General features: G+C 39.3%; 1 protein-coding gene across 3 annotated transcripts in view; it reads left to right on the top strand.

The window, feature by feature from the left end:
• Positions 1–18,636: 18,636 nt before the first annotated feature.
• Positions 18,637–24,914, top strand: part of negr1 (neuronal growth regulator 1) — a 155,298-nt gene continuing 149,020 nt past the window's right edge. The window contains exon 1 of one of the 3 annotated variants that reach the window (XM_038715718.1): positions 18,637–19,148. In XM_038715718.1, the coding sequence (XP_038571646.1) occupies positions 18,979–19,148 (170 nt within the window). In that variant the 5' untranslated portion in view covers positions 18,637–18,978. The remainder of the gene's footprint in view (positions 19,149–24,914) is intronic. The other 2 variants (XM_038715719.1, XM_038715720.1) reach the window with 2 other exon arrangements.

Here is a 24,914-nt window from a genome sequence, read left to right as displayed (position 1 = left end):
TAGCTTTCTGAAAGGGAAACGACTGGACTACAAACTGTTTATATTTATATATATATATATATATATATACATAGCCTGTGTGGGTGGGTAAATGGAGGAAACCGATTTCTTTGTTTCTGTCTCCAAGGGCAAGAAAAGAATGGCTTTTGTAGCAGATCAATATTAACTCTGCCATGAATTTCATGGTGTTTTACCCGCTGCAAAGGTAAATTCTCCATCATGTCCTCACTGTGAGATAAAGTCCTACTCTTTTGGGGAAGTCTCAAAATGGAGCCTCCAGGCAGACTTTGTCAATCGAGCGGTTTGAGTGTTGCCCTCACCGCAGGCTGAAATCAACTCTGACACACTGTGGCTCCAGCACTGGCTCTGCTCCCCACAAATGTGTGTGGCAGACAAACAAAAGCTTTTGAATCACTGGGCCATCATATTATAGAAAAAGACACAGCAGGTTGGTTTGTCCAGCAACAAGCCAGTGGTTTTACTGTAATGCTACAAAATGTAGGGTTACAACTAGGGCAGGGACCAACTACTGATTTATCAATATTATCGATCATTCAAATTATTGATAGTTTTGCCCATGAAAAAAACATTCTGCATGCTTATCTGACATGGTAAATTAAAGGCAAGATAATGTCAAAGCAATAAATGAACTTAAACGTAGCATTAAGCTTCTTTTAGCATGAATTTAATGATGATTTACAGTCATTTCCTTCAGTCCACTGGCTTGTTTTTGTTTTTGTCATATTTGATAAAACTGCAACTGAAACCATCAGCTGAAAAGACAAGAATAAAAGCAAATGTAATCCACTGTATTAGCTCTATAGACATTAATTCTGTGAGCTGGCCAAAAGACAAAATCAAACATAGCTGTGGTCTGGCAAGTTGAATTTGAGGCTGTCCTCAAAAATACAGCGCTAGAGGTCATCTGTGCAAGCATTTTATAACGACCCATATATGCGTTTATTGTTAGGTGACGACCTCTAGTGGCAGTAATCATTAGAACGGAGGAAGGAGGGACTCAGGTGAGGTAGAAGTCTGCGTAAGGAGGAGACAGAGGTGAATGCTAATGCTAATATACAGTACCACTGTCATGTGGAGGGATAAGAAGGTTTTGATGCCGCCTCGTGCAGTAGATGATGTAGTGAAAATAACATGAATCTATAATTAATAATAATTTCAGAATACTATTAATATTCAGAATCAATAGAGTTTAGAAAATAGGATATATCAACTGTGCTTTTGTAATATACTCAAAACAAATAATGTAAGAATCATGTTCAAATAAACAAAACCACATAAGCCAGATATATAGTCTAATGTGTGACTCTGCTGAGTATTATATAGCCCTGAAAATGTGGTCAGGCTTCTCATAAGGGAACTTGTTTTTGCGGAAGGATTTTGCAAATGCTCTTCTGGGACAGAAAACAAAAACACATCAATATCCTTGGGAAGAAAAGTGGATAGTGATATGTTAATGTGGAGATGTACCTTCTCAGCTTTGAAATGTAGGCTCTGAAGACCTGAAAATAGTTTGAGTGATCATGGGGTGATGCAGATAATGCAGTCTCAGCTATCGTAAAAATGTGTTGGGCTTGTTGTATGGGAAAAATAAGTCTGTAAGAGTGCACCACAACATTCATATCAGAGCCTCAGCCTCCAAGCACAATAATGTGAAATAGTATGCAGCCCAATGTAAGTGCAAAGATGTCTCCACGGTATACTTATTGCATTGAAGTAAACATTTACACTAAATGACACTCTGCACTATATCAAATTACAGTTTACATATTCCATCTCAGTTGGCAAATATTGCTTACATTTAAGTTGTTCCAAGATACATGCTATAGTGTGCTGGGATCCTTTGCATTGACAAGGAATGCAAACACTTGAGCTGGAAATATCACTGAATGTGAGATTAGAATAGAAGAGAGACAGATCTGAAGAAGAGAGGACGAGAGAAGGACAGACACAGAAAAACAGGGAGATAACAAAACAACTGTCTCTGGCAAAATAACTGTACATACATTGTGAACATCCATATTATTCTTAGAGTGAACCCCAAATATGGTATAAATCTGTTCTGCATAAATATACAGATGTCAAAATATGCTGCTGCAGAAATTGTCATTTGAGCAGGTACACTCTCCTCAAATGCCTCTGTGTCTGTTGATTTCAGGGTGCAGTCACCTCTTTATGCTGCAGCTGCAAGAAGAAACTGAACCTGTATTTTCCCATCTATGCACCCCGTGGCAGTGTTAAATTCGATGTTTCCACTCTTACACCCTGTCAGGCAGGAGCAGGGTTTGTTTTGAAAGATTGGGTCAAGACAGTAGCAGCTTAAGATTCCCTCTGCTTAAACAAGAGGGCCTGGGCGATCTTCAGACAGATCCCAAACCCCGTGTAAATGAGCTGTGCTTTCTGCATAAATATGGGCCCCTGTCAGTCATTTTTACAGTCCCAATCTTGCACTTGTCAAGCTTGACACAGTTTGATTAAACTTGCCAACACTTCTCGTCTCCGAACGCAATCACCCCCAGGATGCACCCGCTGCTGCTGATCCCTGCTACTCTGCTGGGGTCACTCTCATGCTGTAGCACTGTGCTTTGTTCCTCCCCTGCCATACAGCTAACCTCAGCAGCACTGGAAATATAGCATTATCATATTATTTGTGAGGGCTGGCCTTCTGGGATGCAACTCAAGCAGGAATACCAATTGAGCTCTCCTGCCATCCTGCTCCCAGGCCTGCCTCCTAGCTAAGCACTTCACTTCTGCTCCCTGGGTAGAGTGTTATCTTCAAGTTGAGGTTCAGTGGGTGTTATTCATTCACCATTTAAGCAGACACTGCGCATACACCGTAGGTCTTTTTATCAGAGCTCTGTATTTGCAACTCAGAGGGGAACAAACTATGAACCAGAGTCTTGTGATCGAGATTGTCTTGTGCCTGATGATTCCTGGTTAGTTTGCGTTAATATGAGGATATGGTTATACGCCTGAGCTCCACAGTAGCTCTCTGGTGGCAGCACAAGGATGTGATCTGTCTTGGCTACAGACAATCGGCCAAATCTGTGCACTGGGATGTGAGAGCTTTACCCAGTTTGGACTGACAGATTAGCTTGTTAGCAGAAAGTCATTATTTCCAGAAAGCGCACTAATCTGCAGTAGCTGTCCTAAAATGAGACCTTTACTTACCCTCCAGCCACAAGATATTGTTTCAGAATTCACCTTGTGAATCACATCTGGAAGAGCATGACTCAGGTAACTATATTGCTCATTAATACCTCCTGTCTTTTTGCTGGCGAGTGCTGATGAGCCATGGGCTACATCTGATTTTTAATGCTTTAACAACTGATCATCAAATCATATCACAATTTTTCTTTTCCAACATGCTTTAATGCTGAGTTTGTTAGAATATTATAATGCTAATTAAACATTTTAAAATCTTGAATGTGAAAACATTATGAATTCACTAATTTTGAAATTTCCTCTGTGTCAGCAAGATAAGCTGTCTGAAAACTCAACAATGATCTACAGAAAAATATCCCGAGTTTTAAAATGTGTTGCTTCAGTTTTTTCTTTTGTATGGAGTCATTTGGGCTCGTCGTGTTCCTTTAAATAACTCGTCTGAATTAAACTTTGCCTAATAAATCTGCTTGGCATACTCCGCCGGTATCTCTCAGAGTGATTGCACATGCTTGTCGAGAAAAGAGCTTTGAGTGTGTTCCTTTGCATGACAAAGAATTGGCCAAATCTGAACCATTTACATGACTGAATAGTCAAAGTGAAAGGGGCTCTTTAGTTTCTTGGCATTATTCACCAAGTTCATTGTATGAACTTATACTGAGTTAAGTCGGGCGAACAATACTTTTTTGGGGTTGGACTGTGAAGCACAAGCAATCGCTTTTTGTAGTGATTTAACTCAAAGTAGCTTACCTACCACAATGAGGGAAATATTGGACTGAGGTAAAGTCACAGTCTCAGTCACAGTCAGTCTATCCTCCCCAACAATCCTCACCCCATTCCACAGCCCAATTGTAACAAGTATATATACAGCATGTAGGTGCATACATGGCACCCAGGACTGATAAATATGTTGCAGACACATTGCAGAAATTGCCTCATCCTCCTGTGAGCCGTTTCTCCTACTGTCCTCAACCGCAAAAATACAGAGAAGCAAAAGGTTGCGGGGTGGGGAGTGGCATCTTGGGAACACACTGGCCTCAGCAGCGTGTCTCCTTTCATGCCTCATTCATTCACTTTATCACCTCATTAGGCGAACGTGAAGGTGTGGAGGAGAAGCCTTGTCACCCTGAGACAGAAAGGGAGGAGCCGCACTCCATCTTCTCCTCCCCTGGCCCAGCTCTCCCCTCCGTTTGCTAGTTGGATGTGTGGCAAACATTGCACCAAGGGAGGGGAGATGCAAGCTGCCACATGAGCACACTTCAACAGGTGACACACAACACACATGGTTCTACCACTAGAGATTCATGGATGTAGGGGGAAAATGAGGAAGCAATGTGAATATGCAGAATTGTATTCCATGCAGATTTAATAATAATAATCTATCAATCTAGTACTGTAACTTTTTCTACACACTATTGCATGTCTGTCCATCTTGAAATAGTTGCTCAATTGCTCTTTGAGCCAAATTTGATTTTATTTCATTTGTGCATTTAATGTATTCATTGCAATTTGATTTATGTATTTGTTCAATCAAATTATATTTTGCCTCATTTTATTTCCTTTGTACATTTTATTTCCTTTGTACATTGCATTTATTGATTTTATTAAACTAATTTACTCATTTAAGTATATAAAATATAATGTATTGTAGAAATTCCCTTAACTCTGAGCACAATTTGAAAGGCTTTTCCTCTTAAGTATAGTCCCCAAAAAATAATTTAGTATTCCTCCCAAAAACATCAGCTATAAGCTACAGTACTCAAAAAACAACAAGTCCATATTGGTAAAATCACAGTAAGCATTTACATATAAGCATTCATGTACTGCATGTGTGTCTAAGCCCATTCTGGTTCCACATCTGTCTTCCCTCGCTGCCAAATCATCTCCGAGCAGAAAAATAGCAGTTGTGAGAATCATACAGAGGCAGATAAATTGCACCTATTCCCTGGTTTACAAGAGAACATCGGTCAGAGCTGCCCTGGATACATAACCCAGATGAAACCATGCATACAAACAACACACACACACACACACACACACACACCAAAACAGAAAAGCCCGCAATTTGTCATTTTTGGGGGTAGAACTAAAATAAGTATGTTGTGACCAGATATGACATTAATCATGATTATAATCCACAGTGATTTGGAAAAGGTGAGAGGACAAATCATTGTCTTTCCTGTACCAGGATCACTGTGCAGAATACAAATGGAGCTTTTCATTTCATGTGTCAGGGTCTCACACAGTCAGAAGAGACAGCGGTGTAATGTAAGAGTTTTTAGGAGCTCTGTCATTATGCGCTGCCTTTTTTATTGATTTTCCTGTCATGAATCCCTCTACTACAAATTGCCTTCATATTTTTGGGATATAGCCCCAGCACATGCCACTCCACAATAATTTATTAGGTGTGAACTTGGTTCAAGTTGCTGTTTGTCAAGAATAAACAATATGTGGTTCTGATGAGAGAAGATCCCCTTTTGATGTTTGAGTTGTAGCCTTTGTATACCTTTGGCTTTAAGTACAAATAAATACACTAGAATCAAATTCTCCAAGGTAAGATATCCTACATGAGTATGTTATGGTAGCTATCTCCTAAATACAAAGGATGACTTTTAAACATATAAATATATCAATATCAGGTGCCAATATTTTTGCAGTTATCATACACATTTTGAATTTGATTTGACCATCATCAGGCCGCCATATCACAATTTCTTTTTTCCAAATACTTCAATTCTGACTTTATTTAGTATTGAAAATCTCATGCATGCGCTTGCACAGCTTTTCTCTGGAGTTATCAAAAGGTGTATTTCAATGTAAGAGTCCAATGTAGTCCAATGTTCAATGTGAGCTAATATATTCTTTATAGATTTGGAGTGTTTATTGATGTGACACTCATTAAAAACTTAACCTTACGACCTTATGAACTGCCAAATAGCAACAGAGATGTGGGAATCTGATGACAGACTACTTTGAATTCATAAACTGTCAAGGCCCAAGCATGGCTCAGTGAAAGCTTTTCCTTTTGAAGTAATTACACTGAAGCATAACTTGATCTTGAAGAAGAAATCGTTGAATAATTCATCATCGGAAACCATGTTTTGCTTGTATAGAGAGGATAAATATCTAGCTTTTATACAGTTCATAGATTTTCAGTTTGGAACATAAATACAACATGTTGACCAGCGGAAACAAACTGACACGTATACATACTGTAAATTATTCTAGCATTTTGTTTTAAGCTCTATCTAATATCAGTGATTTAATGTTGTTAGGTTTTTGACTGAAAATCAAATTAAGATTTTTCTTTTGCTTGAAACAAAGCTGCCACAACTTTGTTTTTCTTTTATAATAAAAGTAAATTAACAAAGCGCATGTGGTTAAAAACATCACTGTAGCTAATGAAAGTATTTACTTGCTCCCACACTTCAGGCTTGTAATTTGCACTCACAGTTCTCAGTCACTTATTGTAATAACAGGCAGCACATGAATCCAGCTCAGTTCAAACATAAAACAGGGGTCATTTTTTAAAAACTTCAATTGAAAGATGATGTTTATGTCATTTATGGACAGGACACAGGAGAATGAAGCAGAAAGAGGAGAAAAAGAGAGGGGGTACTTAACAAAGGTCAAAGAGGGATTTAAACTCATAGTTCCAGTAATAAATGGCACATATCTTGGGGCGGTTTTGTGGTGAGTGAGGTGACAAAAGCTTCAAGTCTCTTCCATAGGTGCTATTCTGTAGGTGAGCTGAACTCTGACCTTTCTGTGAACTGGAAACAAATCAATAATCTCTACATTATTTGCCCAATGGTGGATCAGGCTGTTCCATATTATTGCTGCATATTAAATGATACTGACTGATTCTGAATGGAGCAATCAAATGGCTTTGTCTGAATGGATTTCTAGATTCTACTCCTTTTAGGGTAATTTTGAAGGTGTCTTTATGTGCCTGACAGAGTTCAAAAATATTTTTTAAATTGCGAATAATACTATATGATGAGGAAAAGGTGTTCAATTAAACACTGAGCAGGTTCAATTAAAGATATAATTGCCTTAGGCAACGGTAAGGAGGGAAAGACTTGAAATAATAGTACAAAGAAACAGCGTGAGCATTCAGATAAGGAGGCTCCTCATTTTAGCAGTGTGTGGTTCTGACTGCAAAACTGTAAATGTCCAGTTGAGGTAGAAAATTGGGGCTCTTGACTGTTCTCAGAATACAGAGTAACTTCAGCATGAAACCTTGAACACAACACACAAAAGATGAGTTACTGTCAGAGATGGGCACAAATACAACACAATCAAAAAGTTACTTGTCACAAAGTGAGCCAGACTGTCCTTTACGCTCACTACGGGCCCCGCATATTTAGCAGGACTCCAATGACCATAACGACTTCAAGGATCACTAACGAACCAAGCGGTATCCATCACCTTGATAACAACTCCACAAGGATTAAATAGCTGTGATTCCCTGCCAGTCAATCAGAACTAGAAAAGCTTCTTGGAAAAACATCTTCAACCAAGTCCAATTGCCCTTGATTTTAAACTTCCTTGATCTTCACAGACACAGCTGTAGTAAAACAAAGCTATTGACAGATTCAACTGTGCTACAGGTTGTCTACAAGTGACGTCTAAAGTAAGACTCATCCCTGTTGCCTCGTTGCCTCGTCTCCTCTCTCCTCGTGTCTCTTTCTCGCATACTCCTCTCGCATTTCGGGTAGTAGGGACTAAGATGCAAAGCGAGGAGGTGAGAAAAGGAAATGAGGATGTACACACTGGGAAATGAGAAAGGCCTCTAGTCTATTGCAGGCAACATTTTGGCCTTTGTCGTGGCTTAGAAATTTACATCCATCCGATACCCACAAGACCTCAGCTGAGTGCCGCTGTGTGTTGGAGTTCTCCCCGGAGAATGAGAGAGATGCCTCTGTGACTGCGACCACGCCCCAAATACGCAAGCTGGCCAATCATAGCACAGTATGGAACTGGCTCTAACTGAGGTCCGAAACTTTCATGCCTGTGCTCCATTGACCCGTATTCAAAAAGAGTCGTTTTCTACCTTTTGGTTTTTTTTGCTGACTTTTTCCAAGATATAGTCAAACACTGTTCCTGGGGCACTTGTAATAGTGACAATTGCTACCCAGAGAAGCTGAAAGGAGAAGTACGATTTATTCACTTTCCAAAACCTAAAACAAATCCAGAAAAATGTAGGCTGTGGATTGTTTCTAATGTAATGTTGCTTAGCTAACGCGACCTAACTTACTACTGAATATAACATTATATAGACCTACTGCTTTTGCTTTTTAATGATTGTAATAGTGAACAGAGACTTACCCAGCTGCACAGGAACAGTGTTGGTCCTTCGTCTCGTCAAGTAATGCGGTGGTTGACTTTTGAGATCAGTTTGCTTTAGCTTCTATCTTTAATTTTTTAAGTCAGTTTGACAGCCTGAATATAACCTTCAAATGTATAATGCAAACCTTTCTGTCTGCTTCTTTCCCAAAAATTAAACAATATTTCTCCAGGGAGAGCAGCAATAGACTGCGGCAGCGCCATGCTAAAAGTCTTAAAGGTAGGCGTGGCTTAGCGAAGTGTCAATTATCTATATCTATATCTATAGATACCAGTGGTCATGGGAGTCATTGGCAAATGACCTATTCTGTTGTTTAGGTATGAGAATGTTTTTATGAAGCATCTGTGACTCAGTGAATAAAAATATCTTGAAGCTGTGATCTTGAATATTCCAAGTGTCGTGTGGGGAAAGCTTTGGTGTATCTGATGAAAAAGAAACCTATTAAAGTTTGTTTCACCTGGAGCGATGATTTCAATCATTTCAGAACCACATTAAATCTCACCGTCTCCTCTCGTGGAGCTTGACATTCATTTTTAGAAGCCTGTCAAGCATTGTATCCAGCGAATATGTTCACACAGGATACCTCAATCACATTCTTCATGGATTAGGCCTCATCTACTATCAGTGATCAGGGATTAGCGATCTAATCTGGTGTTCAATCACACACAAAGACAGATGGAACGATTAGTTAACTGCACTTGAATAGGTTTTCACCGATCTTTTCCCAGTGCACTGACACAGTTTCACTTCACAGTCAAATGTCCGTGTTTTCACACAGGTTGCCTCACAAATCCACGTACACTGCAATGTTATTTCTCCTTGAGTGGCGGGTCAGATAGAGCAGGGACCTCCCTCAGGAGATAGAGAGCATTTCATTTCACACTGACATATTCACCCCCATCCCGCTGAGGGTTGCTTGGGTTGTCAACCATGGGGAAATGAAAAAGGAGCTCAAGCTTTTGCCAGAGTTAAAACAACGTGAAAACTACATTTGTGACCACAGAGCAAAGCTGGTAACAAAATCGTTCGGATCTCTCCAGTTGGGAAAGTTATTCATGTTGTTGTATCCAATGTCCATATTCTATCTCACTCTGTTTTCCTTCAAGATAGCCTGAGGAATTATATCACCCTCAAGTAAAGGGTAAACACAGGGGGTATAAAAAGACAGATTTTGCTATATAGACAGAATAAAACTGTAATGGCTTGTTTCATTCCCCTTCGTTTTTAGATGCAAGGGGTGAACAATATACTGTAGCTTTGTTTGTCTTTGGTCAAGGCAGGGTCAGCCTTCCAATAAAGCACACATGGGGGCTGGTAGCAGTCAAATAAATTGGATTTTATATGCTTGCCATGAAAATAAGGCTCATCCAATCTGGAGACTACTCTGCACTTTTTAGAGCATTCATGATACCCTCAGGCTTTTCATCTCCGGCAAAGCTTTGGCATATCACTTCTCATTATTTCTTGCTGAATCTTCCAATCTAGCCAATTCAAGGTACAATACGACACATCCGTTGTTCTCCTGAGGTTGAATTTGCAAGGTACACTGGCAGGAGAGGGGAAAAAAGGCAAAGCATTAGATGTCGTTTCCTGAGCTATTTATTTACACCATTTGTTCTTCCACTCAACATTCATTCATCTGTTAATGAGCAGGAAGCTGATAGTCCTTTGTCACTCTGGGTACAGAAGGTGATAGCTTTTTTTATTCAATTATAGACTCTTATCACATTGGACAGAATATTTGGTTGTTTATTCACATGTTTTTAGTAGCTGTCTGTTATAATCCCACTGAAATATTATTTGGTGCCTGTATAGATATTTGATGGAGATGTAATAAATAAATGTCCACACATTTTTTGAGAGGAAAATCTTTTCTGTTGATGAAATGTGTAATAAAAGCAGGAGATAAACCCACACGGTGAACATCTGTGTGCTGTGTGTACCCCCTTTTTTCAAGAGAACACACAGAGGAGCTCTTCTGCTTATTTTGATATGATTCGCAATCAAATTCAGATGCGCACAAGCCATTCCAATAATCAAATGGACTTGTTTCTGAAGAACACAGATGGACCTCATTGTTTGTCATATTGACGAAATACAGAATACGCCTAATGATGTACACAAGGCTACTAATGGGCAGCCAGTCTGATGTCCTTTTTGGTATGCATAAGGTGATGCAGGTAGTTAGAGTGGAAGCTCTGGAGGTGTGGTAGGTAATCTATTTCTCTGTGCCAGAAGGTCAGACAGATTAAACCCTGCAATGAAGATCCAACATTACTATGACAGCTGTCTGCAGGGGAGCCGCACAGCTCTAAAACTGAACTCTCAATGAGATGTAAAATTAACTTCCCATCTTCTGGTGTGAAGGTCATGCTTTTGTACCAAAGAGAACAGCCGCTCGACGCCCTCTCATTGTAGCCAATGCATTTTGCGAGGTCCGCATTGAAAGGGGTGAGTCTGAAGCCAAAAAAAGTGTAGTGAATAGTGAAACCAGTCAACTGGCAGCATACATTTGCATGTCATCATCAGGCATTAGATCTAGTTCAAGCTACTGCAAAAGTTTTGAATTTAACATAAAATGACATCTCTTTTAAAAATATGAATATCAGTACAATGCATTCTACATCACCAGATTCACCCTGAGCTCTATTATGAAAGAGATATCTTTTGCTGTCTGGTATTGAATGAGAAAAATCCCCCCTTGGTGATAATATTTTCTCTCCCTCATTTCCCTCAGACACATGCTGTATTCAAACTTAGCCTCTCTTATCACTGTCATTTTTCACTAGAATAATCACAGATAAAACCAACCATCCATTGGCATTATTAATACTATGAATGCTATTTTGTCTGATATTTTTAAAAGTATATATTTAGTCCTTTTCATTGTAATAACATTATCTATGTAAAAATGATATCCAAGAGCTTAAGACAAGAGCTTCAGCCTTAGCCGGTCAGTGACTCCACCTTAAACTTGACACTCCCTTAAAAAAGGGCTCATTATCAAGTGATTATCTTTAATGACCTTGGTTGTTGTTAGGAATACCTTAAAAGGTCACATCTATTCAGATATTCTGATTAATTCCCAACTAATTAAATTTGCTGGTGACATTTAAGCTATTTGATCGCACAAGATGTTATTTAGGACACATTAATTTAAGACATGTTTTTGTAATGTTTAAAGGTAATAACACAATTTGCACTGTTTTTAATTCATGGGGTTTACAGGTTAAGGTACATTGTAGAAAATGGCTATATTGATGTTAGCATTTACCATTGCAATCAAGTTTCTTCACAGAGAATTGATGTATGTAGTTATTTGATGATGCCTATATTTATTTTGAAAGAAACCTTCAGAAGAACGGTGTTTTAGGACCATGGGAGATTAAAAAAAAGATTACGGAGGAGGGGGTAATATTCAGAAATTGTACCAATATACAGTCATATAAAGTCATACGTTTGTGACAAAAATCTGAAATTCTAAATAAAAATCCATCCCAAAGTTCTCTTTTATTGACAGTTGTGACATTAAAGAGGGGCAGAGGTACAGTAAGCACATTTATTATTTAAAAATAAGTTTACTTTGAAAGACACCCTTGTTGCAATAAAATAACAATTTAATTTCATTCTCATTTAACTTAAGGCTCATACTGCATCAAGAACTTTGAGTGAAGGCAAAGCATTGGAAGGCAAGCAGAACTATCAAGGTAGCAATGAAGAGACGAAGACTGTTTTGACCAGAAAAAAAACTTTCCCTAAAAGAATCAACTGCCGCTAGGTTTGCTACATGCAATATTAACGCTGCCTCGAGGCTTGACAGGCTGTAGTCAAAGAAACCTCTGCTGGAGCCAAATGCTTCAATGAAGGTGATTATGATGTTTTATGTTATGCTCACAGACAAGTGTAAGAATGAAGAGATGATGATGAAGATTAAAACCTGGTGAGTGTCAATCAGCTCCAGTGGACAGATCACCCTTGCATGTATAACTATCTCAGCTGCAAGGAATAATGCATAACAAGGGAACAGTTTGGTATTAAATGGGGCTTATGCTAACTTTTGCTTGAGCCTATCCATGATTTTCATGGTCACATCTAGATATCTAGTATTGTTAAGTGTTTAGTTGACATTCAAGATCAAACTTCTTCCAGACACCCAGTGGTGGCACCTTCATTCATCAGTCCAAAAATGTACTGCAAAAAGCTTGTCTTTTATGTTCTCTGTACCGAAGAAGGTTTCTTGAAAGAAACAGGGATGATTCAAAGTGTTTAATCTTGGTAAAGACGCTAAACATTTATGCAATGTAATTTTGGTACAGAGGGGGGGCTTTGCCATGCTAGTTCACACAATCAAAGAAAACAAACAGGAGCTGCTGCTTTGCCTGTGGCTCGTGTTTGAACGGAACACAGGAAAGAAAACCTAGGGAGCAGGGAGGCAATGTTACACTTTCTTTCCCACACAGTGAAGTTCTTAGATGGTTTACACTGCTATGCAAAAAAGCTACTTTGTCCATTACTAAAAATTCAGTACGACAGTAATGACTAAACAACACACTAAACACACATCTACTAAAGAGTAAAGGTAACATTTAGGAATGACGTCATCAGTCAAAGCCATACGCCCAATTTTAAAGCTGCCCTAATTAATATCTTTTATAGTAACAGTGGATCAAATTACTACAGTATGTGTAATGTGGGGCCGCTTGTAGTGGCGAACCTTCAAAGACTTACCACCCAATTTCAATCAGCTCAAAGGATGCTTTCAGTCTATTTTGGACCCAAGTCCACTCTCATCAACCTTGTTTCCAGCTCTAGCAGGCAGCTGGAAACAAGCAAAAGAAAAAAGAAAACCTGACAAACCACTGTATGCTACCTGCCCAGCACCAAAGGGCAGATGGACAAAGTTAATGACGTATCAGGTGAACATGAAGGAGTATTTAGCTGCAAATAAAAAACAGATATTTTTCTAAGGAGTTTCTAAGGAGTTGGTGTAGAATAAAAACTGAACTAGAAGGACCAGGTGGCCAAAAAACAGGATTCCAAATCAATGCCACCGTAATTTTGCTCCAAAGCTTCTGACTAACCCAACAGTAAATGACCCAACTTTGCATTCAGTCTATGGTCTGAATCAATGGCTTTGGTCTAAATATCTGGAACAATCAATCATTACGGTTGACCCTGCCCCTCAAGGTTGCTTGACCAGTGTTAGTGACATCTTGAAATAAATAAATGAAAGAACCCCTTGGCACAAGTTCCACACAGGGGGCCACATTTTGACACATTTATCTTACGGCATACTTATCTGATCTAGTCTACGATTTTTATCTGCCTTAAAGTTGTATATTAAAAAGTAATTCTTGTTTATGTGGGACTAATGAAATTACAAGTGCAAGTACAAATTGTTGTGCTGTATAACATGTTTGGGTGCTTATGATCAGTAAATTATCAGTTTAGTTTTATGGTGGTTTCATCTGTAGCTTCATCCACTGTTGGCTCCCAGAGTCTCATTATTATGTAGCCTAAAGCACACTTGATACACCACGGACCACTCTGCATCCAGCCAACTGGGCACTCAACTGTTTCAGACAGCTGCTCCACATTTAAGCGATGAGAGTTAACAAAAAACTATAAAGATGTCTGTAATTCCCCAGTGCTGCATATTCTCAACATATTTTGGGACAAGATGAACTTTTCTCTCCCGCCCTCTTTTAATTTTACTTGTATGGCTTTTCTGCACATGCTGATCGAAAGTTCATAGTGAACGGCACTCTTGGGGATGAAAGATCAGCTTCTTGCTATATTTAATGACTCAGGAGAGCTTTTTGAACTATCTACCATGTATGAAATGTGGTAGGTGCCGTCTGAAAGAACAAATCAGTTTTGACTCATGAGTGCTGTAGGTTTTGTCCCACACAGGCAGTGCAGGAAAAGTAAAGAAAGGACAGGCTCAAAATAAATCACTGCTGCAGGGCTACATATATCAAACTCTATAGTTCATTTAAAATGTGTTTTGTCCACTATATCTATGTTATAAATGTGCATTTGGACTTTGACAGTAAGGCACAGTTTGAGAAATGTAATACATTGCTCTCTACTCAGACAAGTGGCAGTTGTTGAACTATGCCATACTGTAATGGAATTTCTTAGGTGAAGAACTCAGGGCAAAAGAAAAGGCATTAAGGTTTCCTTGTTTTGTGTTTCCTAGAAAGTCAGGTCAGCCTTTTTTGAAAGCTGAATGTCATAGCTGAGATGATGTAGTTTCTGAATTTGCTAGTCTACTTTTTGCTGTAATCCTCTGCCATCTGCCAGAAAGCTCCAAATCTATCACACCTCACGGTGTAGACTATCAAAGGTTAATCAAACCACTGTCTTGTTGCAGGTAAATTCTTACACTTTGACATATTTTGTTCTCTTTTATTGAAATGTCAGTAAAAAATAATTAACGTCTCTTCTGTGCATGACATTGTTTGGCGATATTAATTTTTCTTTTAAAAGAACGTGGCCCCACTTCATTTTCTGAGGCATCAGTGCTTGAAGGGAGTCACTGCGCTGCAATCTCGTGACCAGGGATAGTTGCAGATAAGAAGTTGCAGGAGAGTTTCAGTAACCTCTGTTTCACATCTGTGAGGAAATGTTGATATTATTTGTTAATGTGTTTGGTGGAAGACTAGAAAAGTAGATATCCACTTAGAAATACTGATTTGCTGTCTTGTCCCAGAGGATGTCAATGGAAATCTGAATGAATAATTCATATGGTTAGTGAATTTACTGAGAATACATGTATTTGTTCATTATGCACTCAGTCAGTATTGCCCATTTGCTATGTAATAAATAAGACAATCTCAATTTAAAACTGGAGATGGGGATGCGGTTCTACATGAAGCTTTATAATTATTTATTTATTATTTAGGATCTTTCTTATGTCCTGTAAACCTGCAGGCTGCGGGGATGCATTTAATAGAACTGCATTTTGCTGTCGGTGTGTGTTGGGATTGATTGGCACACTTCCCTGTAGGATTTCATCCATTTTCATAATAGCCAAACAAATCACTATTACAGAAAAATGACCATGCACTTGCCAACTTCAGGAAACAATAGCTTTCAATATGTTGTATTACTTGTGTTAAATTTGTCCCATAAACTGAGCTTGATATTGTGTGTAAAGCCAAACATACCTGAACAAAATAATCAGACAACAATAAAGATTTCTTTTTTATTAGCTTTTTGGTCCAAGCTCATCATTTACTCAGAATGGTCAAAATAAGGCAGGATATGCAGCATATTAACATACAGTTAAGGCATTAACCACAGTTTTAATGCAGCAGATATTCTCCATAACCTCTAAAACAGACAAACAAGGCAATTAATTTTGGATTAATACTTGAGGAAGTACATTTAAACCTTTTAGGCAAACAAGTCGTCCTGAGAAAAATGGTCAGTTTCTTGTCAGTTGTTTTACTACCTATTAAAGCAAATGCATACACTGATTTCATTTTGGCTTTTTAAAAGACAGATGGTTATGAAAACTACATCTGAGGTATCCATTCCTCATAAAAACAGCTCAGACGTTGTGATAGTCCAGTGCCTGATCTCTTTCATCTTGCTCATAATTTCTGAGGTTATTATGAGTTGAATATTAGAGGCTGCCAGTCTTCTCCAACCTCTGCACAGTGCACTAACACTAAATGGAGTCACTGTAATTATAGCTTTCATGCATGGGAAGGTTCATTTTCTGAGGTAACTTGAAGGGCTCACAGAGAAAAAAAATTCAACTTTGTGACTGATAAGAGAAAGATGGAAAATATCTTCCTGTTTCAGCCCAAAACAGCTCTGTCACAAAACCAGAGTATAAGTGTTGGTATTAATGGTATTATCACAGCTATTAACAGTAGAGGGAGCTTCAGTTATGCAAATCAGAATTGTGTTTGTGACAAGATGAACTTTTCACACCCCCTCTTTTAATGCTGCTTGTCATGGAACATTGGCTGTTGACTCGTTTCCAACACAATGAAATGTCCCTTGTAACCTCTGGAAACCAGCTTCCTGGCTCTCTGTCTCAGCCTGCAAATAGAAATGTGTCCCAACTCCTACACTCATACCACCACAATAAACATTGTATCTCCTCAGATAAATAACAATCAACGATGGAAAGGCAACTCTCACAACACCCAGAATGAATTTACGGAGAATGCAAGGCTCCTTTTTTTATTTTAAACTAAAGGCAATAGCCTTAAAGCTTATTTTAGTGTAAAAATTGAAGCAAACCGTTGAGGAGTTCACAGCAACTCACCCCATTTAATTTCAATGGAGCGGCTCCAGACAGTGCATCTTGATAACATCACAGACAGCAATCTTGGCTCTGTGGCCTGTGAGATAAGATTTTAAGATAAGATATCATGAAACAATATTGATCCTCTTGGGGACATTAAAAGAACACTTGGGGAAAGAGTTATATAAAATTCAGGGGGAAATAAGTGGATACTTTTTATGTGGGAAATAAACTCAAAACTGGAAAACAACAAATAAAAAAAGCTGAAACAACACCATTAAATTGTGGCATGGGTGAAAAATAATAATGGGACATCTTACATTATGGATTAACAGATATAACAGCTGTAACTTAAAGACTTTACATGGATACTAGTTACAGTACCAAATTAGTGTTAAATTAGGAGTAAATTTGTAACATCTTAAACTGAGTCAATTTTAAAAACACGCTCTCATACTACATGGTAGATTTAGTGCCTTTTATTGCTGTTATGTTCATAACAAGTCTTATGTCATCTGCAATTACCCAGTGGGACCATGCCAATATGTCACCTCATAGAAATGTATGTAATTTCCATGGATACAGATATACAGTCTGTTAAGTATTATGTAAGTTAACTCAAAAGGCTTAGCGCACAACAATGCAGAGGGCTATGTTCCCTCCCTCTCTCTCTCTCTGTGGCCTGTGTGTGTGTGAGCTCCCACATGCTTGTTGCAGTTTTTGCTTAATGAAATATCACTCTAATATTTCTAACATCTCCAAAAGGGACTTTTTTTTACCATTTCATATAAAATGACACATTTATACAATGCATTAACAATTCCAGAGCCTAAATTAATTGAATACCATAAAACTTCAATTAAAAGCATAGTCCCAACTGGCCTGGTGTGGCTCCAAGTTTTGACATATTAACGCAGGTCTCAATTAGAAGGCTGGTCTGGTTTTTATAGAAGTTCTTGATGTATAAGAACCTCTTGAAGCCCACTGGGTCCCTTGCTTGAGCTGGTTCTAAGCTGCATACACCCTACATAACAATATAAAGGTTTAAACGTTTGTCAATATGGACATGATACACATCATTGGATCGGTTAGATTCTCCACAATTCAATTGTTTAGTTTATTTATAGAAACAATGAGCACAAAATTTTTTATGGACACTAGATGGAGGACACTACTTCAAAGATGTGTTGGATTAGCATTATGAGAGCATATAAACAACACGCAGACATCTAGTTCACTCTACATGGACAGTAAGCTAACCTTTATAATATTAAAAAATTACATGTTATAAAAATATGTATATGGGATCTGTGATTTTGCACAAATCAAAGTTTTGTATAGCCTACTTCTTTATGTCCAATGTACACTTTAAAATGGACAAAATGGTGGACAAACAAGCCAAAATTCGTCAACTACAAATATAACTTTTTAAAAGTATTTAGTTGTTTTTCGCTTCAATTTCTGAAAAGTTAGCAATAACTAAACACTGAACTATCCTACTACAATTTGATGATGCTAAGGCTGGTGACTGACAGCCAAAATATGAGGCAAGACAGCGTGTAGGCTACTACTGAAATACTGAACCTTTAAGAAAATAAAAGCCCAGGCTATTAAAAGTTAAAGTTTTACAGTATTGTCTGTGACATTGTTATATTATCAGTCTCAAAATCTTTTCCAGGGTTTTCCTATGGGATTGACCTGCGTCACTACCAAATGCTCAGATTGTTAATTTCCTTATGGGGAATAAATAGGAGGTGGTTCTCCAGTCGATATCTTTAATTGATCCTGGGTTGTATCGACACCTACCGGTTTTATTGCTCCATCACGAGCCACTGGGAACGGGTTGCCCGGGAAACGGCCGCATGGCAACAGGATCAGAGCCTGGGGGTTGTCTGCTTCTAGGTCTGCTCCCATTTTACATCGCGTTTCCTCACTAGATGGTGTGCAAGCCACTGGAGAGTAACACTTCCCCGTGCAGTGGGCTCTACATCCAGCAAAACAAACCTGGGAAACTATACAGCGGATCATTTCTTTACGGGGCTCCGAGGAGGAGAAGTGTGGAAATAACGCGTCGTTCGCGTCAAGGTTTTCTTTTTTTAAAAAGCCAACCCCACGCTTCTTTTATTAATTTTTTATTTGCAACAAGAATACTTGGGAAAAGCGGCAACAAAATACAGCTGTGATGGACATAATGATTGCGGTGCAGGATGCTTGTGTCTCTGGTCAGTGGCTTACTGCGATTATTCTCAGCCTGTGCTGCTTTCTGCCGTCCTGTTTGCCCGCTGGACAAACTGTGGACTATTCCTCGGTTGAAAGTGTGGTCAGCAGACAAGGCGACACAGCTCTACTGAGGTAAAACAAGCTAACGCAACTTCACTTTCTCCCGCTCTCACTCACTCAGAGCTAAAGCCTCAAACCGCACACACTCTTAACACCAGTTCTTCGTTTTGAAGATGTCTGTGAACTACTTTTATAGACCGGGTTATCGCCCAGATAAACACACAACAGGCCGTTTTCCCTCCATGCCCTCCTTGTTTTCGCCTGACCGCGGGGCGGTCAGAGCAGCTACGCAGGACGCTGCTCTTCAGCTCGGCTGGTTACTAAAGTTTGCCAAGATACTTTCCCCTCGTGTGCATCGTTTAACAGAGAAGATGGGTTATTTTGTGGTGCGTTTGATTGTACAGCTGCTCGTAGGTGAGACAGATATCGCCCGAATCACCAACATTAGCATTACCCCACTGCCTATCGCTTACGTTATTTGATGACATTGTGCTCGTTCATTCATTCAGTTTCAAACGCTGCGAGTGCTAAAAGGTGCAAAATGGAGCCTAGCGTGCTTTTATCGTGAGTGCTGACATTACTCTGTCAGTTTTTGCTGAATGTGCAATGTGATGTCGCAGTTTGAAAACGAGGCTTTAGAGTGTGTTTATGGTCGCTGTTGATCAGAGTCGAGTTATGGCAATGACGCTCCCTCCATCCTCCCTCCATCACGTACGCTACGATGCCAGCTGCGCAGGTAGCTGGCCAGTAAGGACTGAATTAACAGGCACGGGCGTGGTTTGGACCAGTGCTTTAAGGAGTTTGTGTCAAAATATTCTTAATTTCAGCAAAAACATTTTCAAAATAGTAACACAATGATAGTACATTTCAAAAGATCATTTAATTCACAAGTTGCAATATACCACTCTTGCAGCTTTGTTTTGGCTGTAATTACAAAAATGCCTTTGTGGTCTGTTCAAAATTCAAAACTCTTTGGTTGACACAAAACACAGAAATAAAAGATGCAAAATCTTTGGAGGACTGTGATAATATCTTGTTCTACCAATATCAAATATCCGCTTTGATGCTTTGAGGAAATGCTGAGGGGGCAGGCCTGCCCCATTTCAATATGAATTCTGTAGATGTTAACTCTGAGAGATGCTTCGTGTGGATCCGCATACAGAGCAGCTGACTGACTGAGTTCCACTCAGGTGGGCTTTTAGTCATTATTGTCTCATACGTGATTGGGACATGTTTCTGAGGCATCAGGTCATCATCAATGCCTGTGTGGAGATGAATGTCTTACTATGTGGATGGTTAAAATGTGTGATGATGCACATCCCAGAGTTACCTTGGCAAAAGCTAAGTACTGATTGTTTTTAGTGTGTTGCCTCCCTGACTTACGCCTCTGTCTCTTTAGACAGGGCGTCTAATTCCCTGGTGTCAATCTGGTTTGGCTGTGATCAGTGGCAGAAGCTTTGCCTCAATCCTAATGGTTTATTGGACCAGAGATTATCCCTATGCTATGAATCAGCTCAATAAACAAGTTGCCTCCCACCCCCTGGACAAGGCAACACTCTCAACAAGCGGGTCATCGCCTCAGTAAATGCCATCTAGAAATCTAGGAAATGGATAAGGGAAAACATTTTCAAGATGCTTTCATTGCCAGGTCCTTACTGTTAATTAATGGGTTATTCAACACTGGCTGTAACCATTCTTTGGCTTCTCTCCAATCATGTGAATGCCACCACTGTGAAGTTCTCGATTTGCTGTGCCTCGCACCTGTTGACCTAATAGAGATTGTAAACCTCTTAAACTGCTCTACTTGCCTGTCTTCGCTGCATCTCATTGCAAAACTTTGTTGTGAAGCGATGACAAAGGCCTGCTTTGTCTTGGCACAGTCATTTTCTCAAACCACAAGGAACCATGGCTCTGTCTGTCCAGCCCCCCCCCCCCGCAATTTTCAGTGGTCTTGAGAGCCGGGCATCAAATCATGAACTATTTCTTATAAGAACTCAGTGCAGAAAACAGTGCTTGCTTGTTGAGTTTCTCTATTGTTAAGGCCCCTGACTATTAGAGAGCAATTTTGCTGTGCCCCAAAGCTGATTGCTGGCTAAAAAATGTGAGTGTTCTCAAATACTGACAAACCCAGAAGCACGCAATTAGTCACTGCCCCTGGATTATGGAGTAGCTCCCGAGAGGTGCGTCTGCTGTCACATGTTCATTCCCCCCACCTTTTCAATTCTTAGCGCTGCATTACTGCTGCCCTGATTCACATTGGACAGTGGGTCCACATCAATTAAATGATTTGAGCCTCTTCAAGATGAGGAACGGTCCACATGTGTATCATCACCCTTTCAATCTTTTGATTACCTAAATGCCATTTTCAGCCTCTAACAAAAGGCCCTTGTATTTGGAATGAGTCGTGCTGCTGCTTCTACATGAGTGCATTCAAGTTATGCACATATGCTGCATTTTGTAATATACTGGGAGCTTCCATAGGGAACATGCTGTTTAGAGGAGCTGCTCATCCCTTTCTTCCCCATCCTTTTACATGTCATTTGGATTCACTTGAATAAAGCTTGACTCTTCCCAGTAAATCACTCATATGGCTATGAATTGTAGGGGGACAGCTAGATGAAAGAACAGTTTCTTGTGCTGTCAGGAAACACAGAATATCAGTGGCAGCCTCTTCCACACGGATAAGCAGCTGTAATCAACAGCAAAGAGCGAGTGTCTGTAAATTTAGTCTACTACGAGTACAGAAATAGTAGACTGAAATCTTAAGCATAGGCTGCTACCATACATTTACAATTTGCAGTACTATTCTTAAAGTATGTCTGTGGTTCTATCTTGGTGATCTGTGCTTTGCCCATCAGCTATATTTCTATTTTCCCACTGAAAATATTTGGTATGACTGAGGTATGACTTGGGGTATGAGTGCTAGGCAAAAGATACACTGATTGTGCTTTAAAAGCTACATTTTAAGTTCTACGAAGGCAGCCAATAGGAACGAGGCAAATAAACGGGAGCGAGGGTGTACAGACGGTAAGACAATGATCCTTGCTTATTTTTGTTATTTTGTTTGACACTTGGCCCTCAGCCACAAAATAAGACCTGCACCACAGGCCTTAGTCTCCGTAATGGTGCAAAATTGACCTGTCACTAGTTTGAAAGTCTGGAATTTGTATAAATCTAAAATCATTGCCTCATGTCAACCAACCAAATATTTTCTGGCTGTACATGATTGTACTGGGGCTGTGTTTTCTAGCCTTATCCAGGACAAAAACGATGCCATGTATCATTTTCCTCAACTGTGTCATTATTATGGCTCTGAAAGGTCTTGACATTTACTATAAGCACTTGTGCCAGAGACAACATCTAGTTTAAATGGCTTGGTGTCCCCACCTCAGCGCAGATGCCATCAACATAAGATGGAAAAGAGGAACATTAAATGACTGTTCAAACTCCACAGGACACAATTTAAAGGAGGAATTGTTGACTGTCTCCTTAACACAGACCCTAACCATGACTGAGAAGCACCCTCCTCACTTTCTGCATTTCATCACTTTTTTTAATTAGGCCACAGCCAGTTCTGTTAAAAAAAAAAGTATAAGCAAGGCTACTTTATCTCCAACAGCTTGGTTGGAGATATAGCACATATAGTGTGCTCTGAACACATCACTTAGCTGCCAAATATCTGCAGTTTCATGCACTCATTTGGGGGAAAAAACTGGTTTACCTCATATGACACATCTGTGGCCACACCTGAGTCTGTCACTGTTGATTAAACGCCCAAATCCTCTCTCCTGTTTGCTGCACCACATGTTTAATGCGATGTGTGTTGCTCTCTTTCACAGTCCTTATGCTCATCATGGTCTCAAGGACCTCAAGGACTAAGCGTAAAGCAAGTCATTTGACCTCATTTATTGACAAGTGAATAGACACTATCATGACGCAAAACATTAGGTGTGGGGGAAGGGCTGCCATTGGGGAGGGGCTTCCAGATGGAGCCATCCAGGCATAGAAATTACTAACGGTCAGAAACTCATACTGTATTATGTCCAAAAATCTGACCTTTCCTTTTAAACAGTAGAAGGCAAACATATTGCTAGCGCGAGAGTCTGTCTCCTCTTGCCCAAGGGAACCTTGCTATACTAAAGTATTCATCAGATTCATTACTCTGGCATCCATTTGTAATAGATGTGCTTTAGTACAAATGAAAATCAGCAAAAAGGTGACATGCTAGAGCAGTGGCTAAGAAGGCTTTCATCGCAGCTGCCTCTTTCAAGACCTCCAGTTAACCTCCGCCAGTCCGCATTCAGCTTGTTCCTAAAAGCAGCCTAATCTCCTTTAGATGAAAATTTATAAAGTTGCAAAGCAATCTATAAAAATAAGTACTACCCAGAACGACCGTGTAGCCAGTTTTAATATCAAGACTTTTGGTAATAAACATTCCTCTGAAAATGATACTTATTCATCACCCAGTGTGGAGGAATTATCTCAAATATGTGTACCTTTTAGTATTTTTTTTATAAAGTCAGTGTAGAAGTACACTGTTCATGAGATAAATTGCTATGTAGATGTACAATTTAGCCCAGGTTAGCCGTTCAGATGCGTGTGTTGAAGTGCACTCATCTCTTTTTAAAGAGATATACAGAAAATCCAAAATAGTGCTGGAAGGTAAGGCGAAAAGGTACATAGATAGTTACATGTCATGATCTATGGCCTCATGTCGTGGGGTAACATATATTAACAGCCACATTTGCACACTGTAAACCGTTTTGAAATTGGATTACGTTTATAGTCATTATTTGTCATGCAAGTCAATCCATTGTACTTTCTAAAAATTAAGCATTTCTATTTCTAATATATTTCAATTAGCACTAAAGTGATTGAGTGCCTCGGTAAATTAAAGCCTAAATGGAAATGCTTTCTCAAGGTAAATCCTTCGAGGGAAATAGATGCTATGCTAGGTTTTAAAGCATCTTTCTAATACTCTTATAATCACTACAATTATAGGGGATAGGGAAAATGATTTGGGATGGAAAATGGAGCTTTTACCCGTTCCCCAGCTGTAAGCATCCACATAATTGCAATAATTCTACAGGAAAATCTCTGAGCAGTGTTTCTGTGTTGTTAGAAAGCTATAAGCCTCAAAATTAAACTTGACAGAGTGACTAGAGAGGCAATCACAGGTTATCTTTTGGGCAATTTTAAAGTTACTTGAAACTGAATTTTTCAGAAGAACATGTCTACTCTGTTGGGAGACTTTCACATCAGGTTTGGCTTGGAAAGTTTACACTTTAGATTGCATAGGGCTGTGATTTGTCCACTTGCTACAAGTGTCTTCATTACATGAGTGTGAGTACTTTCAATCAAGTGTTTTTACAGACTGCTTAAGCAGATAGTCGACATGCACATTGATTTTCAATAGGCTGTATCAGAACTAACAGTTTCTGTTCATGTTTTTGTGGATATATATAGTCTTTTTGTGTAGAAGATTAAGCTATTCTCTCTGACAGCAATTTCAGAGTAAATTTCTTTTTACCAGCTCTTTTGTGGAACAGTGTACAGCCTTTTCTGCTCCAAATCATATGCCAACACTTCCAGTCTTTCATCACAGAGAGCTGAAACGATTCCTCAGAGCCCCTTCAATTAAAGTCCTTAATCAATCAGTTAGCATCTCTTGTGTTTCATGATAATTAGTTGTGCAATTCTGACAGCATTGCCTAATCTCGTCTGTGCCTCCTCAGTTGAGCCTAGTTATATACCAGCACGTCTTGGTATGCCCCCCATGTCAGCAGGTTATAGACAAAACCCGCTGACATCACAGTTTGAAGCCTGAATGATGGTGAA

This window comes from Micropterus salmoides, unplaced genomic scaffold, assembly GCF_014851395.1.
Source record: "Micropterus salmoides isolate LMB-PRFRI ecotype aquatic unplaced genomic scaffold, ASM1485139v1 Ms_hic_scaffold_13, whole genome shotgun sequence".
NCBI classification, from domain to species: Eukaryota; Metazoa; Chordata; class Actinopteri; order Centrarchiformes; family Centrarchidae; genus Micropterus; species Micropterus salmoides.
This window is presented reverse-complemented; position numbering and strand designations above follow the sequence as displayed.